At 42.7% G+C, this 24132-nt stretch overlaps 1 protein-coding gene across 1 annotated transcript; it reads right to left on the reverse strand.

The window, feature by feature from the left end:
* Positions 1–2849: 2849 nt before the first annotated feature.
* Positions 2850–23791, reverse strand: prdm15 (PR domain containing 15). The gene is made up of 24 exons (XM_069147050.1): positions 23693–23791; positions 23060–23099; positions 22868–22961; positions 22334–22487; positions 22082–22234; positions 21840–21948; positions 21659–21742; positions 21173–21394; positions 16843–17052; positions 16638–16732; positions 16459–16546; positions 16192–16359; positions 14828–14922; positions 14517–14648; positions 12968–13108; positions 12616–12779; positions 11973–12052; positions 8199–8318; positions 7960–8091; positions 7655–7738; positions 6045–6220; positions 5880–5960; positions 5193–5414; positions 2850–4155 (listed from the first exon to the last, which is right to left on the reverse strand). Exons 1-24 carry the CDS (start codon positions 23789–23791, stop codon positions 3616–3618), a joined length of 3483 nt encoding a protein of 1160 aa, XP_069003151.1. The 3' UTR covers positions 2850–3615.
* Between the last annotated feature and the right edge of the window lie 341 nt (positions 23792–24132).

A 24132-nucleotide genomic window follows, 5' to 3' on the forward strand; every position in this document is an offset into this window, starting at 1 on the left:
TACAAAAATCTTTAACTTAGTGCAAGCTGATGCAGTTTTAACTGCTTTTTGCTTTAGAGAATGTTGAATTGAGTGAATATACTGATTGAACTCTGTTATAAGCCGATAAAGCTCAGCTTCTTATCTGTAAATACACATTTACTGATATGGAATTTTGCCATTGTAATGATAATATTTGTCAAGTACACAAGTGTTTTTTCGTTCATTCAGGAGACCAAACAATACATTCCTTGACTTTTTAAAATGTCCTACCGGAAGTGTCAGCCAGTGACAGCATGTCAGTCGATGGCAGTTCAGGTATGTGTGGGCACATTGTTCAGTGTTTATGTAGCTCCACAGTGTGATTGTGTTCATACCAACATTCAATGCGTTTCCTCGAGGAGTTACATGAAACATCTGTGTGTGAATACAGATTATTGTAAGAATGCAGCCGCTGATGTTCAGTAAATGTAGCAGATGATGGCGTCTTTATGAATGTTCTGAGATGGGAGTAAGAAATTCTGGATATATCCTGTATCATCTATTAGATATTAAATCTTCATAATTTACCTACTATGTGCAAGATGTTGCTGGACTTTATCGCCATCTATTGGACATAGTTTCATATTAAATCATTTCTGTATAAATGAGCACGAGTGCTCATTTCTAAAAACAAATATGAAGCCACAGCTAATTTCACATTCTAATGACATGTAACTCAGTCTGGTATGATACGGTACTTTATCAGTAGTTGTAGGTCAGTGCTGGGTTATGTCTCTGTTCCAACACTACCAGCTGTGTTTGAACATATCCAACAGGAAACAATTGTTCTAGATATGTAGAGTACGAAGGTCATGACTAAACTGTTTCGTGCTGCTTCTCGAGGTTTTTTAAGGATTAAGTGAAATATCCTGTTCCAGATTATCCATCATACTTTTGCTGACGTTTTGTTTTTTTGACAGCTCTTGTTGTGAGAAAATCTAAAGTCTGGTATTGATAGAATAAAAAATACTACTGTATTCATGTATCTCTGCACAACATCTGCGCTGTAGCCGACCTGCATTTGATCTTTTGGTACTGTAACAGAAGGCTACAGATACTGTACCTCCTAAAATGTATTCTGGTCTCATTGTGAGTATTATTTAACATTTGTAAAGTCTCTGTTGTTGGCGGAGATGTAAGGGAGATGAACTCACTCTGACTTATTAAAATGTGTCAAACAAAGACTGTTCAGGCTGTTGTTAGTGTGTCTGAGAGGCTATTCATACTGTAAGTGACAAGAATCAATATCAAACTAATACAGTTAATCGATACATAAAGGTAAATGGGATGGATGCAGCTAAAGGGAACCCAAAGTCACCCACTGACTAAAAAAAGAAAAATCCCCAATACAGAGTTTTTAAGGTATTTACAACTAAAACGTTTACTAAGTGAGAGGATAAAATCATGAATGAAATAAAGATGGGGAAAAATGATTGTTGTGTGTTTCTTTGACTTTTTTTTTTTCAAGACCTTAATATGGCTGAAGATGAAGACACATAGTGACATTACAAGTTACATTAACGTAATAAAGAAATAACCAAAGCCCCTCCTCACCATATACTCACCACTCTCGCAAAACACACTCATTGTGTCAAAGTTCAACCTGCCTCAGGAGCTGCTGGTCCAGTTCTGCACTGCTCATCCATCATTGGTTTGGATCCAATAAACAGGACAGGAGCAGATTCAATGGACAGCAAAGTCTGCAGAAAAAACACCATTAGTGACAACTTCAGGAAACAGGTGGAGTGGATGACTGCAGAGACGTCACACCCTGGACATGACCTGCTCCAACACGTCCTCTGTGGGAAGTCTTAAACAGCAACGTCACCAGAACTCGCAGATACAAGACCAGACTCTTCCATCTTGCTATCACCCTGATGAACAGTTAAACATGTTACTGTCAAATATATATCCAAACCGCGTGAAGTGTACACAGACATGCTTAACGACTGACTGTATGTATATAAAGTAACTTATTTCATTACCCATTTATTTCTGCTCTTCCATCATACTTCCATCTCTGCACCTCCGCCTGTATAATAGTCGGCAGAACTATTGATTCACGTCTATCTGTTCTGTATGTATGTATCTGATTATCTAATAGTGTATATATGTATCCCAGATCAGCTTTGTTGTCCTCATTTCATGTTGTGCTGTGTCTCAGAACATTGAGAGAAACGAGGGCTTGGGTCAAACTCCACGTCTTCATGTGTTTGAACGTACTTGGCCGATAGAAATTCAATTCAAATAACACATTTACAAAAGCTCATTTTAAATGTATGCAAACATTTCCAGTAAAGATGCTGAAGATCTCCCCACGAGATAATTCCCAGTATGATCGCTGCAACATGTTTATAGGCAGTGTGACAAAACAAGTTGTTTTTATAAAAGATTCACCTGGGATATAGAATCTGTTTTTTTAAGGATCTGTACTCGTTCTTATTTTACAAACTAGGTCTTGTGTTCTCCATGTTGTTGCTGGTTTTTGTCATTTATTGTTACTTGTATTTTTTTCCTTTTCTTACATTTTTACATGTACAGTGCATCCAGAAAGTATTCACAGCGCTTCACTTTTTCCACATTTTGTTATGTTACAGCTTTATTCCAAAATGGATTAAATTCATTTTTTTCCCTCAAAATTCTGCACACAATACCCCATAATGACAAAGTGAAGGTTTGACAAAGGTTTGTTTAAAATCTTTGCAAATCTATTAAAAATAAAGAACGAAAATAAGAATACTTTCCGGATGCACTGTATACGTACCAACTGGAATAAAGGTTTCTATTATATCAAATTCATAAGTAAAATTAAATGACACAGACACTCACATTGTTTGCTCACTGTGTGTAGGGGCCCGTCAGCTTCTGACTGAGTAGAGGACAAGGGGAATCGCTGGTCTGAGATCTGAAGAGATCCAGAGCTGTTGCTTCATGATTCAAACGGCATTTGTAACAGGATTTAGAAAACCATTCTGCTGAAATGTTTCCCCCATGTTGGCAGTTATCACTGCATCCCACCCTCATTAAAAAAACAACACCATAATAAAGAGGTATGTTTTTTTTACAAAATAGTACAAAAAAAGATTCCAGTATTTTTCCAGACAGGTCAACAACAATAATTACAGTTTACAGCTTTAAAAAATAGCATTTCATCAGTGAGCTGCTTTTAGGAATATGCCAACCACACTATATTACATAACCTGGTGGAAGTGTTTTCACTTGTCACAAAGTTTGGTTGGTACATTTTCAGACTTTGTGTTTTGAGCAGCAGGTTTATCATGCACATTTTTAAAGGCTGGTAAGGCATTTGAATATTCAACATGTTGCTTTGGTTTCAAACGTAATCTTCAAGAGGAGAGTCAGTGATTTTGGCGAAATGTACCATTTCTCTTATTTCTCAATTAGTAGAGTCATTATTAACTTTGTTTTGGCAGTATAAAAACTGAAAAAAAACCCATCATTACAATTTAATTTGCTTCCACGGGGCTGGAGAGGCATCTGGGTGACAATGAGCAAAGCTTTGTACAGTTTGATAAAAATCTACTCCACTACATAACAATGTGTGAGTGAGGCGACCTGCACCTCTGAGTCTGCTCAGTAGCTGAACATTTGCTGTGCGGAGCCGCTCTGCTGCTGCTGCTGGGTGGGTGGCTGGTTGTGGCCAGGCCGGCCTGCCTCTGGGCCCTGGCTCTGGACCTCCTGACTCTCCACCTGACCACCCTCCACCACTGGCGTGACCTGGGTGCCTTCAGCTGCCGGTACGGGCCTCCAGGCCAGAGTCGGAGCCTCCAGCTGGTGGCTCATGGGGTTGACCAGAGTAGTGAGGTTGATGAAGTGGGCGACAGACTGGGGCGTCGCGCCTCCACCGGGACCCACCGTCTCCGGGACGAGTTCGGCGGGTCGGTTGTGGAGCATGGCGGAGCCGCTGACGGTGTCGAAGGTGACGGTCAGGATGGAGTTGTCCAGCGTGAGCGGCCGGTCGCTGGCTGTCAGGTGGCCCACGGCTACGGGCTGCAGGCTGGTGAACTGGGCGGGGGCGTGGCTGGTGATGGGCGTGACGGTGATGTTGGTCAGCCCCACTGAGCTGTTGGAGGAGGAGGCTGATGGAGCGCTGGGGTCTGTCAGGACCACCACCTGGAACAACAGCAGGTAGGTCACTTAGCACAACTCAAAAAGGAAAGATATTCATACTTATGATATAATTACTTTGGAATCTCTTCCAATTTTTTCACAGGGTTACATATTCAGTCCCATCTGGGCAGCATAAGTCTCCTTTGTCTTTATGATTTTAACCCTCGTGTTGTCCTCGGGTCAAAATGACCCACAGCTGTGTTCAACCAAGTTCTATTTTATTTCTATATTTTTTGGGATCATTGGTCATCATTCTTTAAAGAAACCCTCACAGCCTCCTTGTCACCAATGATCCAAAAAAATATGAAAATAAAATAGAACTTGGTTGAACACAGCTGCGGGTCATTTTGATCCAAGGACAACAGGAGGGTTAATCCGACTGGATGAACTACTAAATTAAACGTAATAACTACTGTCAGTTATGACTGTATGAAATGTAAGACCACTTTTAAAATATAATAATAGTCTGACAAAAAGTAAATGATTTATTACTATTCCAATGATTTTAATAGGATTCATTCATCTTTTCTTTCTGCAGTTTTCCTGTATTTATTATGTTTGCTTTGTTCAGACGGTGTAAAGGTGCTGTGTAGTTTGTTAACATCATTTATTGTTGTGTCCTCAGTTTAATACATCTGATGAAGTCATAACTGCTGAGTAATGTAATAGTGAGGTGACATTACTTCATGGGTTATACTTCATTTTTACCCATTTAGTAGGACATGTTATTGTATAATTGATAACAATATCCATAACTGATCAAATGATCAGTTCATATCAACAAAACAAAGAAAAGAAAACTGAAAGCTGGAAACACAGAGGCAGAGCAGAGATGACATCACTACATCTGTGGGTTTCTCTTTGTTCTATTTCCATCAGCGATGTGAAGTCAGCTACTCTCTGGCCGTGTTTCCTTTTTTAATCAGGTCGCCCGCCTCTTTATCAAGCCTTCATTTATTATTGTGTTCTTTAAAAAAAAAGAGATTGCACATGTTATTTAAACAATGAAGTGGTATTTTCGTGACGATCTCCAGATGTACCTGTTGGATGCTCTGCACAGCAGAGCTCGTCTCGGTCTCGTCGCCGACGATGACGGTGTTGAATTCTGTCATGGGTTCGTGCCTCGGCTCGGTGAAATCGACGTACTCGTCGGACTCTGAGAGCTCCGGCTCAGCTGGAACTCTCTGCTTCTTCCTGGAGTGTCGGGACGGTCGGCTGGGCCTCTCCTGAGACAGGCCGTCTTTCTCCAGGGTCAGAGTGGGCTGAGGAGAGACGTGAAACATTTCACCAGAGGAGAGACACAGTGATGGTGTCAACGTTAAATCCAGGTCCTCATTTTATCATACAACAGCACGGACATGTCAGAAAGGATGCATGTGATGACAGATGCAAAGGGAGTTGTAGTCACATTATAATGATTCACAACTCGTACTGCGAATGAACCGGAAGTCTGTTTTTTTCTGCCCAAACAGCTCAGTATTCAGGGTGCAATAAAATGATACCAGAAGAGTCTGAGACACTGATGTACAGTAATGTCTGGTATTAAATAAGCAAACTAATCTGAAAGCTGTTTGCCACATTAAACCCAAACTGGATTTCTGATTTATAGCATGAGCGAGTCTGTTGCCGTCTTGTAAACCAGGACGTTTCCAGAGAGATCCCCCGAGCTCCTCCAAACACTGCTTCAATGTCAATGTGCACCGCATCATCCAGAACTTTAGTCTGACCTGCACAATGCTGATAGACGAGTCATTGATTGTCGAATTTTCCTGGAGATCGTCAAACTCATCGATTCTCACGGACACCACCTGCAGGCAGAAAGGAGAACAATGACACTTCAATGAATCTGCATGTTAAAGTCCAGTACCAGCAGCGGGCCTGTTCAGACTCACCTCGGGGTGTTTGCGTCGCAGGTGTCGGTTCATGGAGGCCCGTGTGGACACTTTGGTGCCGCAGAGGTGACACGACTGGGCCTCCACCTTCTCGTGGGTCAGGTGGACGTGCTTCTGCAGCATGTACTCCGTCAGGTACTTCTTATCGCATGTCGCGCATGTCCACGTCTTACCCACTGCAGCGAGACAGACACACAGACACACAGACACACAGACACACACACACACACACACACACACACACACACACACACACACACACACACACACACACACACTGGGTCACACAGTTGTAAATACTTTGCACACTACTGGTTACCATGGAGCCCGAAAATGAAGGTGATCCCACTTGACACAACGTAAAACCGAACACATCACTTAGACTGTTAAATCATTTGAATGGACTGCAAGAGTGAAACAGAAAGTTGAATACGTGTCGCTTTCAAGGAAGAGGAGATTAGGTGAGATCATTGGTGTCACTGTTTGTCTGTACCAAGCAGCTGAAGACGATACCCCAGCTCAAGTTGACAACTTCTAGTAATACTGAGGTAGTGATTTTGTTAAATAACTCATTCTGGTCTCAGTCTCTTAATTTGGGACCTCCAAGGATGCTCACTGACCAAATGCTCTAACTTCAGGAGTCAAACGAACAGATACTGTCACTCCCTGAAGTGTCCAAGCTCTATGATTCTCTGTGTTAAAGCATTTAGCTCAACATACAGACTAGAAACGGAAAGGAAGAACCCAGCTGTTTTTACCCTCGAGTGTAAAACTGAACGATTCCAGGCCAAAAAAATAGTCTGACATATAAAACCTTAGCTTGTGATTTTTGGTGAATTTTGTTTATCTTTGGACAAAACAGACCCAGCTGTTTCCACCTGTTAGCAGCTTTTATGCTGAGCTAAAATAAGAACGCTTCAGCGGTATCAATTTAATCTATTGCCAAGTTTATTTTCGACACTTTAGGTTTTGTAATTTCTTGGTCTGAGAACCTGTTTAAAAACATAATAACAATTAAAACCACACCAGCTGATGTTTGGCATGTTATATAACTAACTCTAATCAGAGATGTAATTTCATATTATTTTTTAATATATGTTTAATATCATGACACAGCGGATTTAAATCCAAAACGTATTGTCATTGAAATACCTGGCGATGAATAATCAGCATAACAAGCTAACTTTGTTTCATTAGGTTTGTTGGCTAAAATGCCGGACAGTAGCTACAGCTCAATTTAGGGATTTACCAAATACTATCATTTATTGATGCTGATATTTGTGAACCGTCTGAGGACTTTTTACCATCTTGACATGGAAGGAATTTATTTGTTTGGACAAAAGACAGGAATAGAAGAGAAGTAATTTAGCTTTGTGTGTTGAAGTGATTTTTTTTTTTTTTTCATTGCTTTTAAAGTAAACATTTCCTGGAACTTTTCATTATTTAATGGATTTTCTTTTGTTGCATGAATCACTCTTTACTCTACTTTTCATGCTCTGAACACACACGGAAAATAAAATGCCACACGTCCGTCCCCTGTGTTTGTTACAGACAGCATAACAACCTGAGCAGCCGGGTTTTATGATGGCGTTGACACACGACACACTTGCCTGTGTGGATGAGCTTGTGTGTCTCCAGAGTCGTCCTCTCGCTGAACGTCTTTCCACACAGCTCACACATGAAGTCTTTTATACCTGCAGGCACAGCGACACCAGAGCAAACACACGGGGTCATAAACGCTGATGTAATGCACCCTCTGTGAAGTTTACACTGTCAGAGTCACTCGGGGTGAAAATACACGTGCGGTAAGACCACGAATAGGGAACGAAGCTGTGACACACACACACACACACACACACACACACACACACACACACACACACACACACACACACACACACACCAGCGGACTCACCTGTGTGTCTCTTGTAGTGCTTCAACATGTTGACCTTTTGAGCGAACTTGCGGTTGCACTCTTTACACTCGTACTCTTTGATGCCTTTGTGAAGCTTCATGTGGTGCCTCAGAGCGTGTTTGGTCTTCATGCCTGCAGAGGAAAAAAATCCTTTAGACGACATAACAATGAACCCAACACCTCCCATTAAACGTCCGCCGCTCCTTTCACACACAGAAAAGTAAAAGAGGGAGCCCGACCTTTCCCACACTCTGCACACAGGTAGTCTCTGTTGTCGTCGTGGACCCTGAGGTGCTCCTTCAGCATGTCCTTCCTCGCAAATGATTTGCCACACTTATCACAGCCGTGGCTCTTCACCCCTGGAGGATTATACAAACACACAAGATACTCAATTAACATCATAGACGAGATAGATAGATAGATAGATAGATAGATAGATAGATAGATAGATAGATAGATAGATAGATAGATAGATAGATAGATAGATAAGACTTTATTAATCCCACAGTGGGGAAATTTAGTCATCACAGTAGCATAGAAACACAGTTAGGAAAAAAAAAAGATGCACATAATAAGAAAAAAAATTACAAATACGTATACAATAAAAAGAGATGGATTAAAAAAAATAAAAAATAAAAAAATTGTACATACAAACTATATACACAAAAAATAAATAATTACAACTTGGAATAATAAAAAAAAAGTGTCAAATGCTATTCAACACAAAGGTGTGACATGTTTTCTTTCTATAAATGTTCACAAAATGTTTCATTTGGAATAAGACACATTGTTCCAGATTAAAAAATTATTTCAACCATTTTCTTGTGAGCATTCATTAAAAAAAAGAAGCAGATATTTAGCATTTGGGACCTTTTATCACATTTCAGATGTCTTTGATCTACAAGCTGTCCCCTCTAAGAGGCATACAGTACGCCCTCAAAACAGTCAGGCCCCAAATATGTATTTTACTATTTTCTATTATTTTATACGACTTTATTAATCATATGACAGTCTACACCTGTCCCTCTTATTATCGGCCTGTCACTCTAAAGCACTTTAAACTACACTAACCTGGTATGAAAACTGCTCTATGAAAAAAATTTGATAGACTGATGGATACTGATTTTTTTTTAAAGATGCTTTAAAGCAAATTCCATGATTTGCTTCTCAGTACATTATATACGTGTGAAATGAGTTGCTGAAAGCATGTGCAAAGCTAGAAAACTTTGTCGCACTGAAATGTGGAGTTAGACCGTTAAACAGTTTCTCACCAGTCTTCAGCTCAGATTTTTTTTACACGGGGCTAAAACCCAACCTATCTACGTCACAACAACCTTTCTACGTCAGATCACAGCCGGTTTATATAACCTTCTGCATGGCTCCTCCTCTCACACGGTGAAACGCTATAAAAGCCTGGAGCTCATTTGCATAAGAGGTCATCACACTCGACTTCAGTTCTACTCCTGCTGTAGTCAGATTGTTATTGTACATCAGCTGCTACAGGACGCCTCCCTCCACCTGCAAGTGCATCTGCAGCAGGAGGCTGTGGCTCAGACGGTAGAGTGGGTTGCACACTAATCGGATAATCCCCAGCTCCTCCTGTCCACATGCCTAAATTTCCTCTGAGCAAGACACTGAACTCTAAATTGCTACCAATGGTGCACCATCAGTACGGTGTGAATGTGCTCCTGATGGCAGCACCCTGCATGGTGATCTGTCTCATTAGTGTGTGAATGGGTGAATGGGAAAACCATGTTAAAGCGCTTTGAGACCGAAAGGTGATAAAGCACTATACAAGTACAGACCATTTACCATTTACCATCTTTCCTGGAAGCAAGAACCTCCAAAGCTGCATCGCTATTTAAATGTCCTACTGATGAAGGATAGAGAGGTGGATTGATGTCATGAAGAGCTGAAGGAGACCGTAGGATTAACACCAACAGCCGCGTCTGCAGTGATCATTTCACGGTGGATAGTTTCAACTTGGACCGGAGACGGACCGAGTTCTCCTGCAGCGCGGAGCCGATCCGAGTTTCACCCTCACGGCCGTTCATCTTCCGCTCGCACCGGCACCGTCCACCGCCGCCGGACCGGACCGCGGGACCACCGGCAGTGTTTGCTGTCGGACCGCCGGCCGTGTCCGCCGCTACCCTCGGCAGTCTCGTCCACTACCGCCGCCGGTTCACCACTCAGAGTAAGTTCTGTGTGCTTGTTATAATTATACTAGATAACTTGTCCACAGTAACTCTGCTATATTTAGTCCGCGGTGCAAACCGCTAATGTGATTTGAGCTAATGTGCTAATTAGCTTCTATTGAGCTCGTAGCAGAGTTCAGAGGAAAATGCTCCGATAACCGCTGATTGTTTTATGCGTCTCAATAAAGCTCCGATAAGGAACTATAATATATGTAACTCTGTATTTTACATGTCGGGGTGATGGTGAACATGGACTAGAGGAGATCTAGTCCTCACATTAATGAGGGTTGTTGTTTTTGTACTCCGGTGTAACGTTACAATCAGCGACCCTCTCGGTTACATGTACCGGTACCGGTCCGGATAAACGAGCCCGACTACATGTGCAGGAGGCCGCAGAGAGCAGGAGGAGGAGGAGGAGGAGGAGGAGGAAGTAGAGGTGGAGGAGGAGGTGGAACATCAGTGGAAGAGAAATACTTTCGGCTCGACCTGAGCAGGTTCAAAGTTTGAATTGACTTGATGTAATGAATTGATGTGATGTAATGAATAGACATGTGATGTAATGAATTGATGTGATATAATGAATAGACATGTGACATAATGAATTGATGTGATGTAATTAATTGACATGTGATATAAAGAATTGATGTGATATAATGAATAGACATGTGATGTAATGAATTGATGTGATGTAATTAATTGACATGTGATATAATTAATTGATGTGATGTAATGAATTAACGTGATATAATGCAGCGTTGTGCATGTCGCAGTCGTTACAGAACTAAATCAACTCCTCCTCTCTTATTATCTCCATGATTGTAATGCTGGTGGTTAGAAGTAGTTGGAGACTCACTGTCTTCTGTCTCTGGTGTCCAGTTTTACTCCTGTGTTACAGCTCAGGGGGACAAGCTTCATTTATATGCATCTGTATGTTTCACTCATTGGACAAATAAATTCTGATTCTATTGTTTTCACAAAGCAGGCTGCTCCAACCACCAGAGAGACAGAGTACCAGTGTGACATCATGCATAAAGTCACCTAGAAGTTGGATGTCAGACGGACCGCTTCGTGGGGAAAAGAACTGCAGCCACAGGACTGTCATACAGGACACTGAACACCTTCCAGCGAGGGGGCGGAGCTTCAGCTCCTTCAGGACACGCCCCCACAGTCTCAGAGCAGAGAAGACTGCTGGTTTTCTCACAATTTCAAACCCTAATTTAACATACTTGTCTGTGTTTTTTTTTCATTCAAATTTGGATGGATAGTTAACAACCCATACTTCTGTTGTGTGATGAACTTAAAACTCATTTTCATTTCTACTTTACAGCATCTTTAATGCCCAGGATGGGAACTACTGGCCTACACAACCAATTATAAAACGATTAACAGTAGCTCCACTTCCTACAGTAGTAAAATACTAGTTGTTCATTAATGAATGTCAAAAATAATATTGTTTCAGTGACAATAAGAACTTTTTGTTTTGTGGGATGTTAAATAATTATAGGATGGACTGTTGACGGTATATAAAATAGGATGGACCCAGTCTTGAGACTTCCTATTCAATACAATGCAATCATGAGTTTTGCTTTTAGTGTATGAAGTTTTGTAAAAGGAAGGCACGTGTTTATAGCATTAATTTAAGACAATAAACGTTTGATCAAATCTGTTTTTCTCCCAATCGGTTTATCTAAATATGAACCTCAAGATATTTGATCATTCAGGATCACACACACACACACGCACACGCACACACACACACACACACACACACACACACACACACACACACACACACAGATAAACAGGGTTGGTGCTCACCAGTGTGGATGATCTTGTGCCTCTCCAGGTTACCGATACTATTGAAGATGCGGCCACAGATCTCACATGGATGGATGTACCTCGAGAACAGAGCAGGAGACTTTAAAAGATGGCAGTAAATTTGTTCTGCAGCTTGGAAAAGTAATAACTCAAGTTGAACTTTTTTTCTGTTTCAAATCAGATCATTTACTTTCGGCTACAGCTCTGATAAAATCCCGAGATCTCACACATCCTGATCTGAATTTGGGATTAAACTTAACCCTCCTGTTGTCCTCGGGTCAAAATGACCCGCAGCTGTGTTCAACCAAGTTCTATTTTATTTCTATATTTTTAGGGATCATTGGTCATCATTCTTTAAAGAAACCCTCACAGCCTCCTTGTCACCAATGATCCCAAAAAATATGAAAATGAAATAGAACTTGGTTGAACACAGCTGCGGGTCATTTTGACCCGAGGACAACACGAGGGTTAATGTGCCCCTGATTAGCAACTCATCTTCAGTATGCTTCACACTTGTGTAATGTTACACAATCAGTGCACAGCAGACCTCAGCTGACATTCTGTCTACGTCCTCATCCGGTTGTTGTGACCCACAATGTCACTTGCAATGCGTTTTTTTTTGGTGTGCTTCCTGCGGTCTTACTTCTGCACTGCGGGGTCGGGCAGCTGCTCTCTGTGGATCACCAGGTGAGCGTTGTACGTGGCCTTGAGTGCGAAGCGTCGGTTACAGATGCCGCAGCCGTAGCCTCTCTCCTTGTGCTGCTCCATGATGTGCTTCAGGTACTCTTTGCCCTTTGCAAATGACAGCTAGAGACACATAAGAAGTGAAAATGGTGTTATTTGTATGAGACTCAGTGAAACAACACGCCTTCCATATCTGCCTGTGAAAGTTTTGATGATCCTCCAACATGTTTGTGAACTTGCAACACTTTGTTCAAGATAAGTTAAAACATTTTGTAATCTAAATTGAGCTGCTGGATTTCTTCATTTCTTACTTGACATTTCTTGCAGTTGTACTTGTGATGTTCTTGATCGTCTTCCTCCTCGTCTTCGTCCGTTTCGTCGCTGTCATCGGCTGAGATACCGATCTTCTTGATGAACTCTTCTCTCTCCTGCTCATCCATTAAGGCGATGTCCTGGAGTAGAAACAAACCTCTGAGGTTATTAAAATTGTCGGCTGCTGAGCCGCCGGAGGGTCGCAGCTGATTTTGATGAAACGTGGTGGGAGGGGAAGGTGCTAGTGACATCTTCCACTTATTCATCTAACATGGTGCCTTTTAGTTTTATCTACCTGTCTTGAGCTTTCCTGATTGGTGAAGTAAGGCCTTACATTAGGAGTGCTTCACCTCAAAACTATATTATGTCCTTAGCCCACGATGGCATGTGACAATAACAGACTTTCAGAAGGTCTTAAATTTGGTGTCTTTGTATTTTTACACTTATCAGTTTGCTGGAAAAACACGCTGGACGTCCTGAAGATATGAATATGTACTGGAGATTAGGTAGAGAAGATTTTATGGAGGATGATGTTGTTAATAACTACTCATTAGCTTTAATGAATCAGAAATGACGACCACATTATGAAGGAAGGAATACACTGCTGAAGTATGCTGTTTATAATATCAAACAAATGAAGATACATTTTCAATATTCATTTATAAAGTAATTTATCCGTCTTTCATCTTTATTGTCCCTGTTTTTATGGAAGCCTGGTGGTAATGTGACACTACTACCAGCAGGCGGAGGTAAAGCACCTAAAAGCTGTTTGCCAATCACCCTTAAACAATAAAAGAAAGAGAAGAACAAGTCCCTACCAGCTGTCAGTAAATTGTGTCGTGCTGAGGTTAGATGCTGTCATACAAATAGCAGAAACTTGCAAACACTACTAGAGCTGTCAAAAAAGTTATTTTTCTTCTTTAAGTCTTTAAATTAATATCAAATAGTTCCCAGCGAACATCGAATAGTAATTTTGCTTGAAAAGCTCATCGTTAATTTAAATCCAAAGTGTGAGTGGAATAGAAAGCAGACGTCCCTGCTTTAAATGGTAAATGTGATGGTTAAACATGTGCGGCACATCCAGCTTAATATTCAGACATTATATTTCATTTAGCTGATGCTTTTATCCAAAGCGACTTATGACACACTGATGGTACACCATTGGGAGCAATTTTAGGGTTCAGTGTCTTGCTCAAGGACACTTAGGCATGTGGACAGGAGGAGCTGGGATTGAACCACCAACCTTCCAATTGGTGTGCAACCCACTCTACTGACTGAGCTAAAGCCTCCCCATGATGGCATCACGCTGTTACTCAGCTCAATGTGCAGTAGAGATGTTCAACAGTGAATATAATCGACTCTGAATTTTTCATCTGTCCGTCCTGAATAATTTACACTGCTCCGTGAGATGCAGCTTTTCCTCTGTGAATCCAGTGTGGAACAGAAACCGGTCCTCATGATGAAAGGAGTAAAAAAAAAAAAAAAAAGTCTCACTAGGACGTTATAATCCAGCAACAGCTCTGATGTTGTTGCAGATTTCAGTCTCACCTTGAAGTGCACGTGAATGTGATCTCGAAGGACGTCCACGCGGAAGAACTTGCGGCCGCAGATCTCACAGGTGTACTTCTTATCACCGTGAGTCAACAGATGCTTGTTCATGTTACTCCTGCAGGAGAACACCTGAGCGCGCACACACACACACACACACACACACACACACACACACACACACACACACACACACACACACACACACACAGAGTCATGAAGTACTTGTGTACACCAACGCTACATGTTTTTCACCTCCTGGTTTTCTGAAGAGGTATTTGAGATGCTGCTTTAAGAGCCATTAGTCTCACCTTGCCGCAGATGGGACAGGGTGACGGCTCCTTTCTGTACTTGGTCCCTTCTTCTCCGTTGGCCTCCAGCTCCTCTCTCTTCATGTGCTTTGGTCCTGTCCACATGCAACGTGGGTTCAGTTCAGCAAACGGTTAAAGGTCCAACAGAAGAACTACAGTTGTAGCTTGGTGCACCAAATTGTTCAGTTATAACTCAGCTTTCTGTCTGTTTATGCGGGAAACATTAAATGACCGCGGTTCTATCGACCCTGTGTGTTCTGGAATCCTTTTTGGTGTATTTGTGAAAAAAGTGGAAAAAAAAAGTGCTGTTGAGTTTGAAGGACTTCATCCAGTCTGGGACCGTTCAGCAGGTCATGTGGTCGGATACCAGGAAGCAGCTTGCTGACTGTTTTAAACAGAAGGGGACATTTGCAGTTGTTCCTCTGAGGAGTCTCAGTGAAAGTGTAAATGAACTAGACAACAAAGGACTCTGGATCATCGAACCTGGTTCGTTAAAGCTGCATCTTTAAACCTGTTAAACATGTTTGTTTTCTGCACCGTGTTGTTCTTAAAAGAGAAACCACATTCGTCACTGTGCATGTGTGAAGGCGGGTTTTTAAGTAGGTCGCTGTTATTGCAGTTGCGCAGAAGTTTATGAATAAAGTCTGTAAAAGGTACAAATATTGTCGTACTTATTGAACCAACACCATCCAGTCTCATACATGTTGAGAGGATCTGCAGGAAGAAGAATGGAATAAACTACAAAAATCCAGGTGTGTAAGGAGACCGACCAGGAAGACTCAAAGCTGGAACCGCTGCCAAAAGCTTTTACAAAGTATTCAATTACGAGTCCGAATATTTCCGTAAATGAGAGATGACCGCTTTTGATTTCTAACAACTCTTTAAAAAAAAAAAAAAAAAAATATATATATATATATAATTATGCTATATTGTGTTTTGTCATTATGGGTGATTGAGTGCAGACTGATAGGAGGGGGGGGAATGGCAGTTTTATGTACTGAAAATAAATCTATAAGAGAATAAAGAATGCAAAAAGTAAAAGGATCTGAATACTTCTGAAGCGACTGTACAAATAATAAAAGACAACTGTCAGTCTCTGGCTACAGACTGTGATTTCCTGGAGAAGCCTTTATCCATTTGTTGAACTATTATCCATGTCACTGTGATTGTCTCAGCTGCTTCAGAGCAACCCCCCCCCCCCTCCCTCCCCCGGAACTCCCTCCCCAAACACATCCGCATCATCTAGAATGTAAATGACGCTACTGAACGTCAAATTCATTTCTCACCCTCACGATAACATTTTAAAAATAGAACCGAACTAAACTCGGACCGACACCTTTGCCGTCGGCCGCCGTAGGACTCACCCACGCCGTGCCTCCTGTGGTGCTCCTGCATCACGTCTTTGCGGTAGAACATCTTGTTGCAGATTTCGCAGGAGTAGAGCTTCTCGCCGTGCTTCTTCTTGTGCTTGGAGAGGTTGCTGTTGGTGGAGAAGAACCGCGAGCAGATGTCACACTGGAACGTCTTGTCGTCTGGAGAAACAATCAATTCAAATAGGACCGGATGAGACGGGGGAAAAAATATGTTCAAGAAAATAAAACTAAACGACAAATTTAAAAAGACGCCTCTACCTGTCCGGCAGTTGTGGAACTTTAAGGCATTTTCCAGGCGAAAGGATTTCTCACACGTGTTGCATTTATATTTATACTCTATGTCCGGCTGTTGGGAGCACAAAAAAAACAAAACACAAAAACGTGAAGCGGCAGAGGGACGGCAACCTCTAGAAGCGAGCGTTTGATTGGTCACTTACCACGTTCTTGCTGTGCTTGTAAGAGATGTGCTGCTTCAGACTCTCCTTGCGGCTGAACAACTTGTCACATTCGTCACACTTGAACAGTTTATCTCCTGAGAGGACACGTTCCAGGGATTCTTTAATATTTTACAGCCACTCATTCTGAAGGGTGATTTTCTCTGATTTGACGAAACCAAAGCCAGCAGTTCAAATGTGCACGTACCGTGAGAGCGGATGTGTCTGTTGAGGTTGCTGCTGTTCTGGAAGATCTTGTTGCAGAGGGAGCAGCGGTAAACCCTCTTGTGCTCTCTGGTTTTGTGTCTCTTCAGGACGGCCCCGGTGTCCGACGAGCTCAGCAGGCTGCTGCTCTCTGCTGCTACTCCCGCTGCCTCCGAGGCCGCCGGCTTGGACCGCTCCATCGAGGGCTTCACGTCTGCACACAGCAGAAAAACCCAACGTCACAAAGAAATCTACTCCAGATTCATCAACGGTGGTTGTCTAACTGGTAGTGGTAGTCTAAATGATACTTCATTTCTGAAGACATGTGGAAAGTAAAAAATGAATAACAATATCCAGTTTATATTATATTCTTTTTTTGAACATTAAACAAGGTTTTTACTTCATTTTAAGATACATTTCCAATCACATAATGCTGGTATGTCAGATGGACCTCAAAATGTATCGTGAATGAGTCTTGAGATCCGAGATGCCCATAAAACCAACAATAAAAGGACCTCCTGCAAAATGTAGAATATGCCCATGTGCACATCTCCTGACGTATCGACTAACCAGGCGCTGAACTGGGAATCTTCCCTCAACCTGCTCAGACAACCTCCAACGACAACAGTGACTATTATAAAAGCAAACAGGTTCCTGAATACCTTTGTCTTTTGAATTAAATTGACCATTCTATCACATGCGATCGGAAAATGTTCAGAGACTGTCGTGCACGAAGGAAGCAGAGCAGTGATGTGCACAAAGCAGGGGAAAGAAATACCTTCTGTGAGTCAGTATTCCACGTTAAATCACTTGATCAGCGTCAGCACCTGTGTGACGTGACTTTGTGACCAAGCTGTGTAACTTGAGCAGAGAGCGCACATCAGATTCAGAAAATCAGCAACAGAAACACTTGAAATATTTAAGAAAGCCGATGTCAATAAAGCAATGAGTCGGAGTCGGTGTTTTAAATGGCAGAACGTCACAGTCTTTGATTTTTGTGAGGTTGCGAGTTGTGTATTCGCCCCCCGGGGTCAGAGAGTCAACACCGAGTCTTACTGTGATGTTCTGACACGTCTCAGCGTAAACATTTGTTGACGCCATGGCGTTCCCCGACGTGACAACACGCCCGCTCACAAAGTTTCTCATCTGAAACAACACAATCGTCGCTCATCACTCCTCCTACTCGCCAAATTTGTCTCTCTGCAACTTCTTCCTGTTCCTCAAAACGTCCAAGCTGCAGCGTTTCTGTTTTGATACTGTGGAGGAGACTTGCAGTCGATGCTCGACGTGGTTACAGAACAGAGCCTGTCAGGATCCCTCGGAGCGCTGCACCGGGGATGATTAAAGGGACGGAGGCCGGATTTAAATCAGAGGCACTATTTAGTTTGTTATCGGGGAAGTCTCTGAGCTTCTCACCTCGTGCAGACAGTCAACAGCAGACTAACCGTCCACAGCCCTGTGAATTCTGTTTATTTTCACAATTTATGGATTCGGAGGTGAAGCCGTGCTCCGTTGTCTCCTCCGCTCTGTGTGTTCTTCTTGTGTGGATGTGGGAGTTGGTGAGCTGAGCGGAACGAGAAGAGACAGCTGAACTCGGCGACCTCAACAGACTCGTACACGAGAGGCAGAATGCAGAGCACACATCACTGTGTACTTTTAAACGCAAATTCAAATCATCTTCACCGATCTTCAATGCAAATTAAAAGCGAGCTTTTCGTTTTCGCCTGCCGACTTAACACCATCAGCGTTATTTTGCTGCCTAGACGACTTAATGTCAGTCGATAATCCTGCAGGTTGTGGAGCGTTCGATTAAAGAGTTTAAAACTAAAGCTCATAACAGCTGACAGACACTTTTTTTCCCCTCAAGACAGCCGCTCTCACCTCTGCTACTCTACCTTCATTTGGTCCCTGAACATTATTTCAGCTGCCAGCTTTGAATGAAAAGCCAAGAAGGTCATTTCTGAGGACAATACCAGGCATTTTCCAGGATTTCTCACCCACTTCTCACATTTTCCAGGAGTTCTTCAGAACTGGAAAACTAAGACCAAGACGAAGTCACGGTAGCCCTTCTGAGGCAGTATCAGAGTACAGTGGTGCTTTGAGCTGAACGCAAACGTACTCATATTGTTGACATCTTTATGGTGATGTTTAACATGTTCAGCATCTTAGTTTAGCATGCTAGCATGCTAGCATTTGCTCACAAATAACCACTAAACACAAAGTAGAGCTGTTGTAGATGGGAATGCCGAGACTTTCACAGGTATGAAGGAACAAACTAAAATGTTAACCTTGTGACAGCGCTAGATTAAAAGTCAGAGGTGATCCCAGCTCAAATGGTCGATGAGATATGGCAGTTTGCACCACAATGATGTAAAAAAGTGAGAACATCTCATTGGAAACTGTTGACTTTTTTGATCCATTTGGACCAGAAAACATTTGAGCCTTTTTGACACTCAAACAAGATTGCAGATTCCAGATTTGGTGTCAATGATTAGAAGCATGTCAGTGGGTGACAGGAGGAACGTATTTAAACCTCTGACTGTCTGCTGTTCTCTTTGCTATTGAAGTGTGCGGTGTCATCATGTCAAGATCTGAAGAGCTCTCGCAGGCATTCAGGAAAAAAAGGTCTTGGAGTCCGACAAAGGATTTGAAATAAATCATTCACCTGTGAAACCTCGACAAGCTGAGCAGATTTCAAACAACTGGCATTTTGTTAAAGACGTTCCAGCAGATTCAGACAGAAAGCAGAACGATGAAAAGAGAAAAACCTGAGAGTTCAGTTTGACCTGCATGAAAGGCATCGCTCGGAAAAAAAAAAGCCTTTGCTGCCTAAAAAGACCATTTGAGTAAAACCTGAACATTCAGGCAAAGAAAAGGCCTTTTGGTACGATGTGCTCTGGACACACTCAAAAAGAAGTTGTAGCGGTGGGCGATATTGCGCGAAAATAATATCAGGATATATCTGGGTATTTCTGCCATAACGATGTTCTTGACGATGTGACAAAATACTGAAAAATAATTGATTATTAATTCAAGTTATATACAATTTCAACAAAAGTGTTATAGATTTATGTCAGCATGAACGTAACATTATGCCCTCAAATATTCACTAAAAACTAAACAAAAATGATCTCTTATTTCTTTAGTTTGTAAACAGCAGTAACGTAAAGTGAGATTCAGATCTTGTTCTCCGGGGATTCCGTCTGATCTGATCTGATCTGTCAGGACAAACATTATCACCTGAAGAGCTTCTGATTACTTCCTCACCACTGTCAGCAGATTCGATGATGTTTAGGTCGGATTTTCTGAAGTTTAGGGTCGACGTTTGCCATTAATAAAATAGGAGGAACGGAGAAAAAGCGCGACCATGATTTTGCATGGAGGAATGGTAAAAAAAAAAAAAAATCAACAAGACCTATACTGTATGAAGTTATTTCTGTTCAATGGAGCTTTTCGGCCAAGTTACATATAGTGATATTTTTTGTTGAATTTTTAATTAAACAGCAACTTTTCCTCGTCTTTATCAACAGTCACTGCTTCAAAGATGTCAAAAAAGACAACTTCAATTTGACCAGCTCATTTCTTTTTTTCAAGACTACATAAAAAAACTTTAATACTGTCTATAATACATTTGAGGTCACATATGTTGTGTTATTAATTCAGTTTACTAATACTTTGGCACTGGATGTAAAAAGTGAGAGCTGAATCTGAATAACTAGTCGCTTTGCTTTTACTTCAGGATGCTCAATATTGCATGTTTTTGCCGATAATTGATCTGCCAACTTCTTCTAACTCTTTTGGCTCCTGCCAGTACATGTACTTATTCTGTTTGTTCTTTACAAATTCATAGTTCGTTTGAGATGAAGGTTCTTAAGAAGGAGAATTAAATTTGTAAAGTTACAGTAATGCTCGTCCTCGTGTGACCAATACAGAGATTTTTGCAAACTGCAATCTGTTTTGGAAATCTTTTTTAAACCACCGCAGATATAACGTTGCACCTGCTTTCTGACACCAGAGATGGAAAAGCACCTCGAACCAGGGCCATGGTGTCGAGCATCGAGCATTTAAGCATAATTAAACTTGTTTAATCGACCTCTCATATCTGCAGAAATGTTTGTTTTGGGTCAATGCCATTACTTCCCTTTGAAGCTGATATCGGCCGATATGGATGACGCATTCGTAGTTTTTCTGACATTCATTTCTAATGATTCTGGAAGATTGTTGAATGTCTGTACAGGACAGTGAGTCGCCATGAAGCTTCGTGAACTGACCCCAGCTTCGTTTGACCAATCGCTACCTTTCCTGCTCCAGGCTGACTCTCTTTTCTCTCCCACCTTTGCCTTTGCTGGCAGCAGCTGTAGCTCCGGGTCTGCGTCCCTTCGCTCTCCTCCCTCGGCTCGGCCCCCTCTTGAGGCCAGGCGGAGCTGCGGGGGGGGCATCCTCCTCCTCCTCCTCCTCCTCATCGGGGCCGACCAGGCTCTCCTCCTGGGGCAGGAGCGGGTCGACGGGAAGCACCGTTACCGTCTTCGCCTCGGTGAGGTGACTCAGCATGCTACCTGTGAAAGGAAACAGAGGACTCGGAGTGGGCAACCGTGACACAGCATTTTGTTCAGCTTAGAAATCTTTTGTATGGGTGAACAGTCTGGGCTTAACTCCAGCTGGACTCACGGTGAATACAAAAAACCATCAGAAGACTACGGCCTGATGCAATTAAAAGCTTTAAAAAGATATATATACACTACCATAAAAGTAACTAAAAGAAGAGTAAACATTTGTAAGACGTACTGAGTGGAGGTGATGGATGATCTGAATGCTCTTACATGCATCGATGTCTTCAGCCACTGGGGGCATCTGGGCTCCACTTTTCTCCGAGGTCTCTGTTTTAGCAGGCGAAGACGTCATATCTGATTAAAAGAGAGGAAACACTAAGACAAACAACTCGCACTGTTGCCATGGCACCTGCAGCGCAGCATCTGTGCCGTCATGTCTGAATTAATCTACCTGAGGGAGGCAATGGTTGTTGAAGAGGAGGCTTCAGAACGGGCTTCTCCATCTTCTTGGCATAGAAAGCTCCGTACCAGACTCTCAGCTCTGTTCCTGGCAGCACGTCCTGAAAACACAGCAGAGGCCAGCAGGTGTACAAGAGGAAGACTGCAACCATCTCCAGTTAGAAATGAACGAGCTGAACGAGCTGCATGAGCAGCAGCAGCAGCTCCGAAAAGGCGCGAGGAGGACGCAGGTACCTGGGAGGTGTTGAAGTACACGTCGTCGTCCTGCTGGTAGGCCGTCAGATTCTGGTGCTCGTGTTCGGTGGCGGGTCGCACGAGCATCATCCAGTTACAGTCCTCCTCACTGCTGGAGTCAAAACACACCACCACGCCGTCCTTCAGGAAGATCTACCCGGTAGCAGATGGAAGGACGTTCAAAGTTAACAATGACATCCGCGTATCCATGTTATAAAGCAGGAGTGTCTACATGGTCGCATCGAGCTGCACCTTCAGAGGAAACGGTCCCTCCCTCTCCAGGTGGGAGACCCTCTTCGCCTCAAAGGGCCCAAACCGGGTCCTCTTGACCAGCCGGCGCAGGACAAACACGCCCTCCTCCCCGTCAGCCACCTCTCTGATCTCCAGGCTGTTTGGTAGAGACGACCTGAGCAACACAACATGTATGATAATAAAACAGCAACCTCATTTTCATAATACTTCCTACTTTGTCTTTTTTTTTTTTTTCCCCACACACTTTGCTCACCTTCACCTACTGCTGAGTGAGCATTTCCATTTTATTTTAAGGGCCACTTAAAAAATGCTCAAAGTTACAAATTTAGCATGTGTGGGATGAAACTTCACAGGCCAGAAAATCAACCATCTGCAACGGGACACCTACTCACACAAATCTCTGTGCCAGGTCTATAATATTAATAACACCTGACAGCCCCGGGGAGGAAATGATCCAACACCCATTTTTGCTTTTGCTCTGGTTGAACCTTTAGTCCAATGGACGGAGGACATCGCCCCTCGGCTGCCACTCACCGAGCTCGGCTGAGGACGAAGGAGTCCTGGACGGTCACCAGAGGTCCCAGTTCAGGACACTCGGAGTCATGGTACTGGGCACAGTCCTCGCACCCTGTGACACATATCACACCTGTCACCTCAGTCCGGTCTCACACTTTTGTCACACACACACACACACACACTACAGTGGGGAGATGGATTCATACTCACAGATGAACTCATCTGGTGTCGGTTCAGCCATTATGCCCACCTGCAGACAGGAGAAAAGAGTTCACGACAGGAAACAAGGAGGGAGCTGAGCAGCTCTCAGGTCAGTGAATTTAGTAGTAAATAGACATTTATGTAAAGGAAGTACTTTAAAGAGTGTGTTAGGATGTAACTGAACTTCCGAGGCTGAATCCACATTTAATGTGGGACTCTTCAGCTGTACCTGAATGCATCAGCCCTCCCGGCTGCACAGCAGTGTATTAGTGTATTGTAACAACACGAAGTGGTTGTTTTTTTTTTGGTGTATGCGATACAGCTGGAGCAGCATATTAACGAATGCAGTCCGGGGAAGAGACAGGATCCGGGATTCGAGTCGTTCCCAAACTCTAGCCGGGTTTTAACTCCGATCTGACGGCTCCTCTCCGCTACAATGTAACAAAGAACAGTCGGCATGGCGGATGGACCGGAGACGCAAACCCCCAAACCGGAGTCGGTGCTTTTCAGCGCCAAGCAGTGAGCAGAGGAGGCGGCTCGGGGAAGCTCGGAGCGGACCGGACGCAGCAGCTGCACCTTCGCTACGACACTGCGTCGCCATTTAGCGGAAAACCGACGTACATTTGTGGGGAAACACGTTACCTTTTCTGCAGAAGACCCTTCATTTATCGAATCCTGACTCCGGGTTCCAATCCGCTCCAGAAACGGCGCAGGACCGGAAACGAGCAGTGCCGAGTGCATTATGGGGATTGAAGGCGCTCGTACAAAGCGTCCCAATCAAGCATGAATTTATCAGCATATTTTTCAGTGCAGTAAAAATTGCTCCACCTAGCTTTTCATTGCAATAAGCTTAAAGTATATTATGAAACCGTTTGTGAAATTTCTTATCACAAATTGATTTCCATTGAAATATTACTGGTAAAATGGCAGATTTTATATTCCTTGCACTAAGGTTTGACTTCCAGACTGAAATGAGATTGTTTTGTTTCCCCTCAATGCATGAGAATTTAGAAGCTGATTGTTTTGTGTAAAAAAAAAAAAAAAAAAAAAAAAAAAAAAAAAACCCGGCAAAAATAACTTGT

Source organism: Embiotoca jacksoni, unplaced genomic scaffold, assembly GCF_022577435.1.
Source record: "Embiotoca jacksoni isolate LCO1_2020_lvr unplaced genomic scaffold, fEmbJac1.0.p SCAF_13, whole genome shotgun sequence".
Taxonomy (NCBI): domain Eukaryota; kingdom Metazoa; phylum Chordata; class Actinopteri; family Embiotocidae; genus Embiotoca; species Embiotoca jacksoni.

Bases quoted from the DNA above. Each gene is read 5' to 3' on its own strand.
- prdm15 (XM_069147050.1), bottom strand. From the start codon at position 23,791: ATGCACTCGGCACTGCTCGTTTCCGGTCCTGCGCCGTTTCTGGAGCGG. The intron at 14,649-14,827 runs GTGAGACTAATG...GTGCGCGCTCAG, and splicing joins CCTGTCCCATCTGCGGCAAG to GTGTTCTCCTGCAGGAGTAA. The intron at 8,319-11,972 runs GTGAGCACCAAC...ATAATCCTCCAG, and splicing joins GCACAAGATCATCCACACTG to GGGTGAAGAGCCACGGCTGT.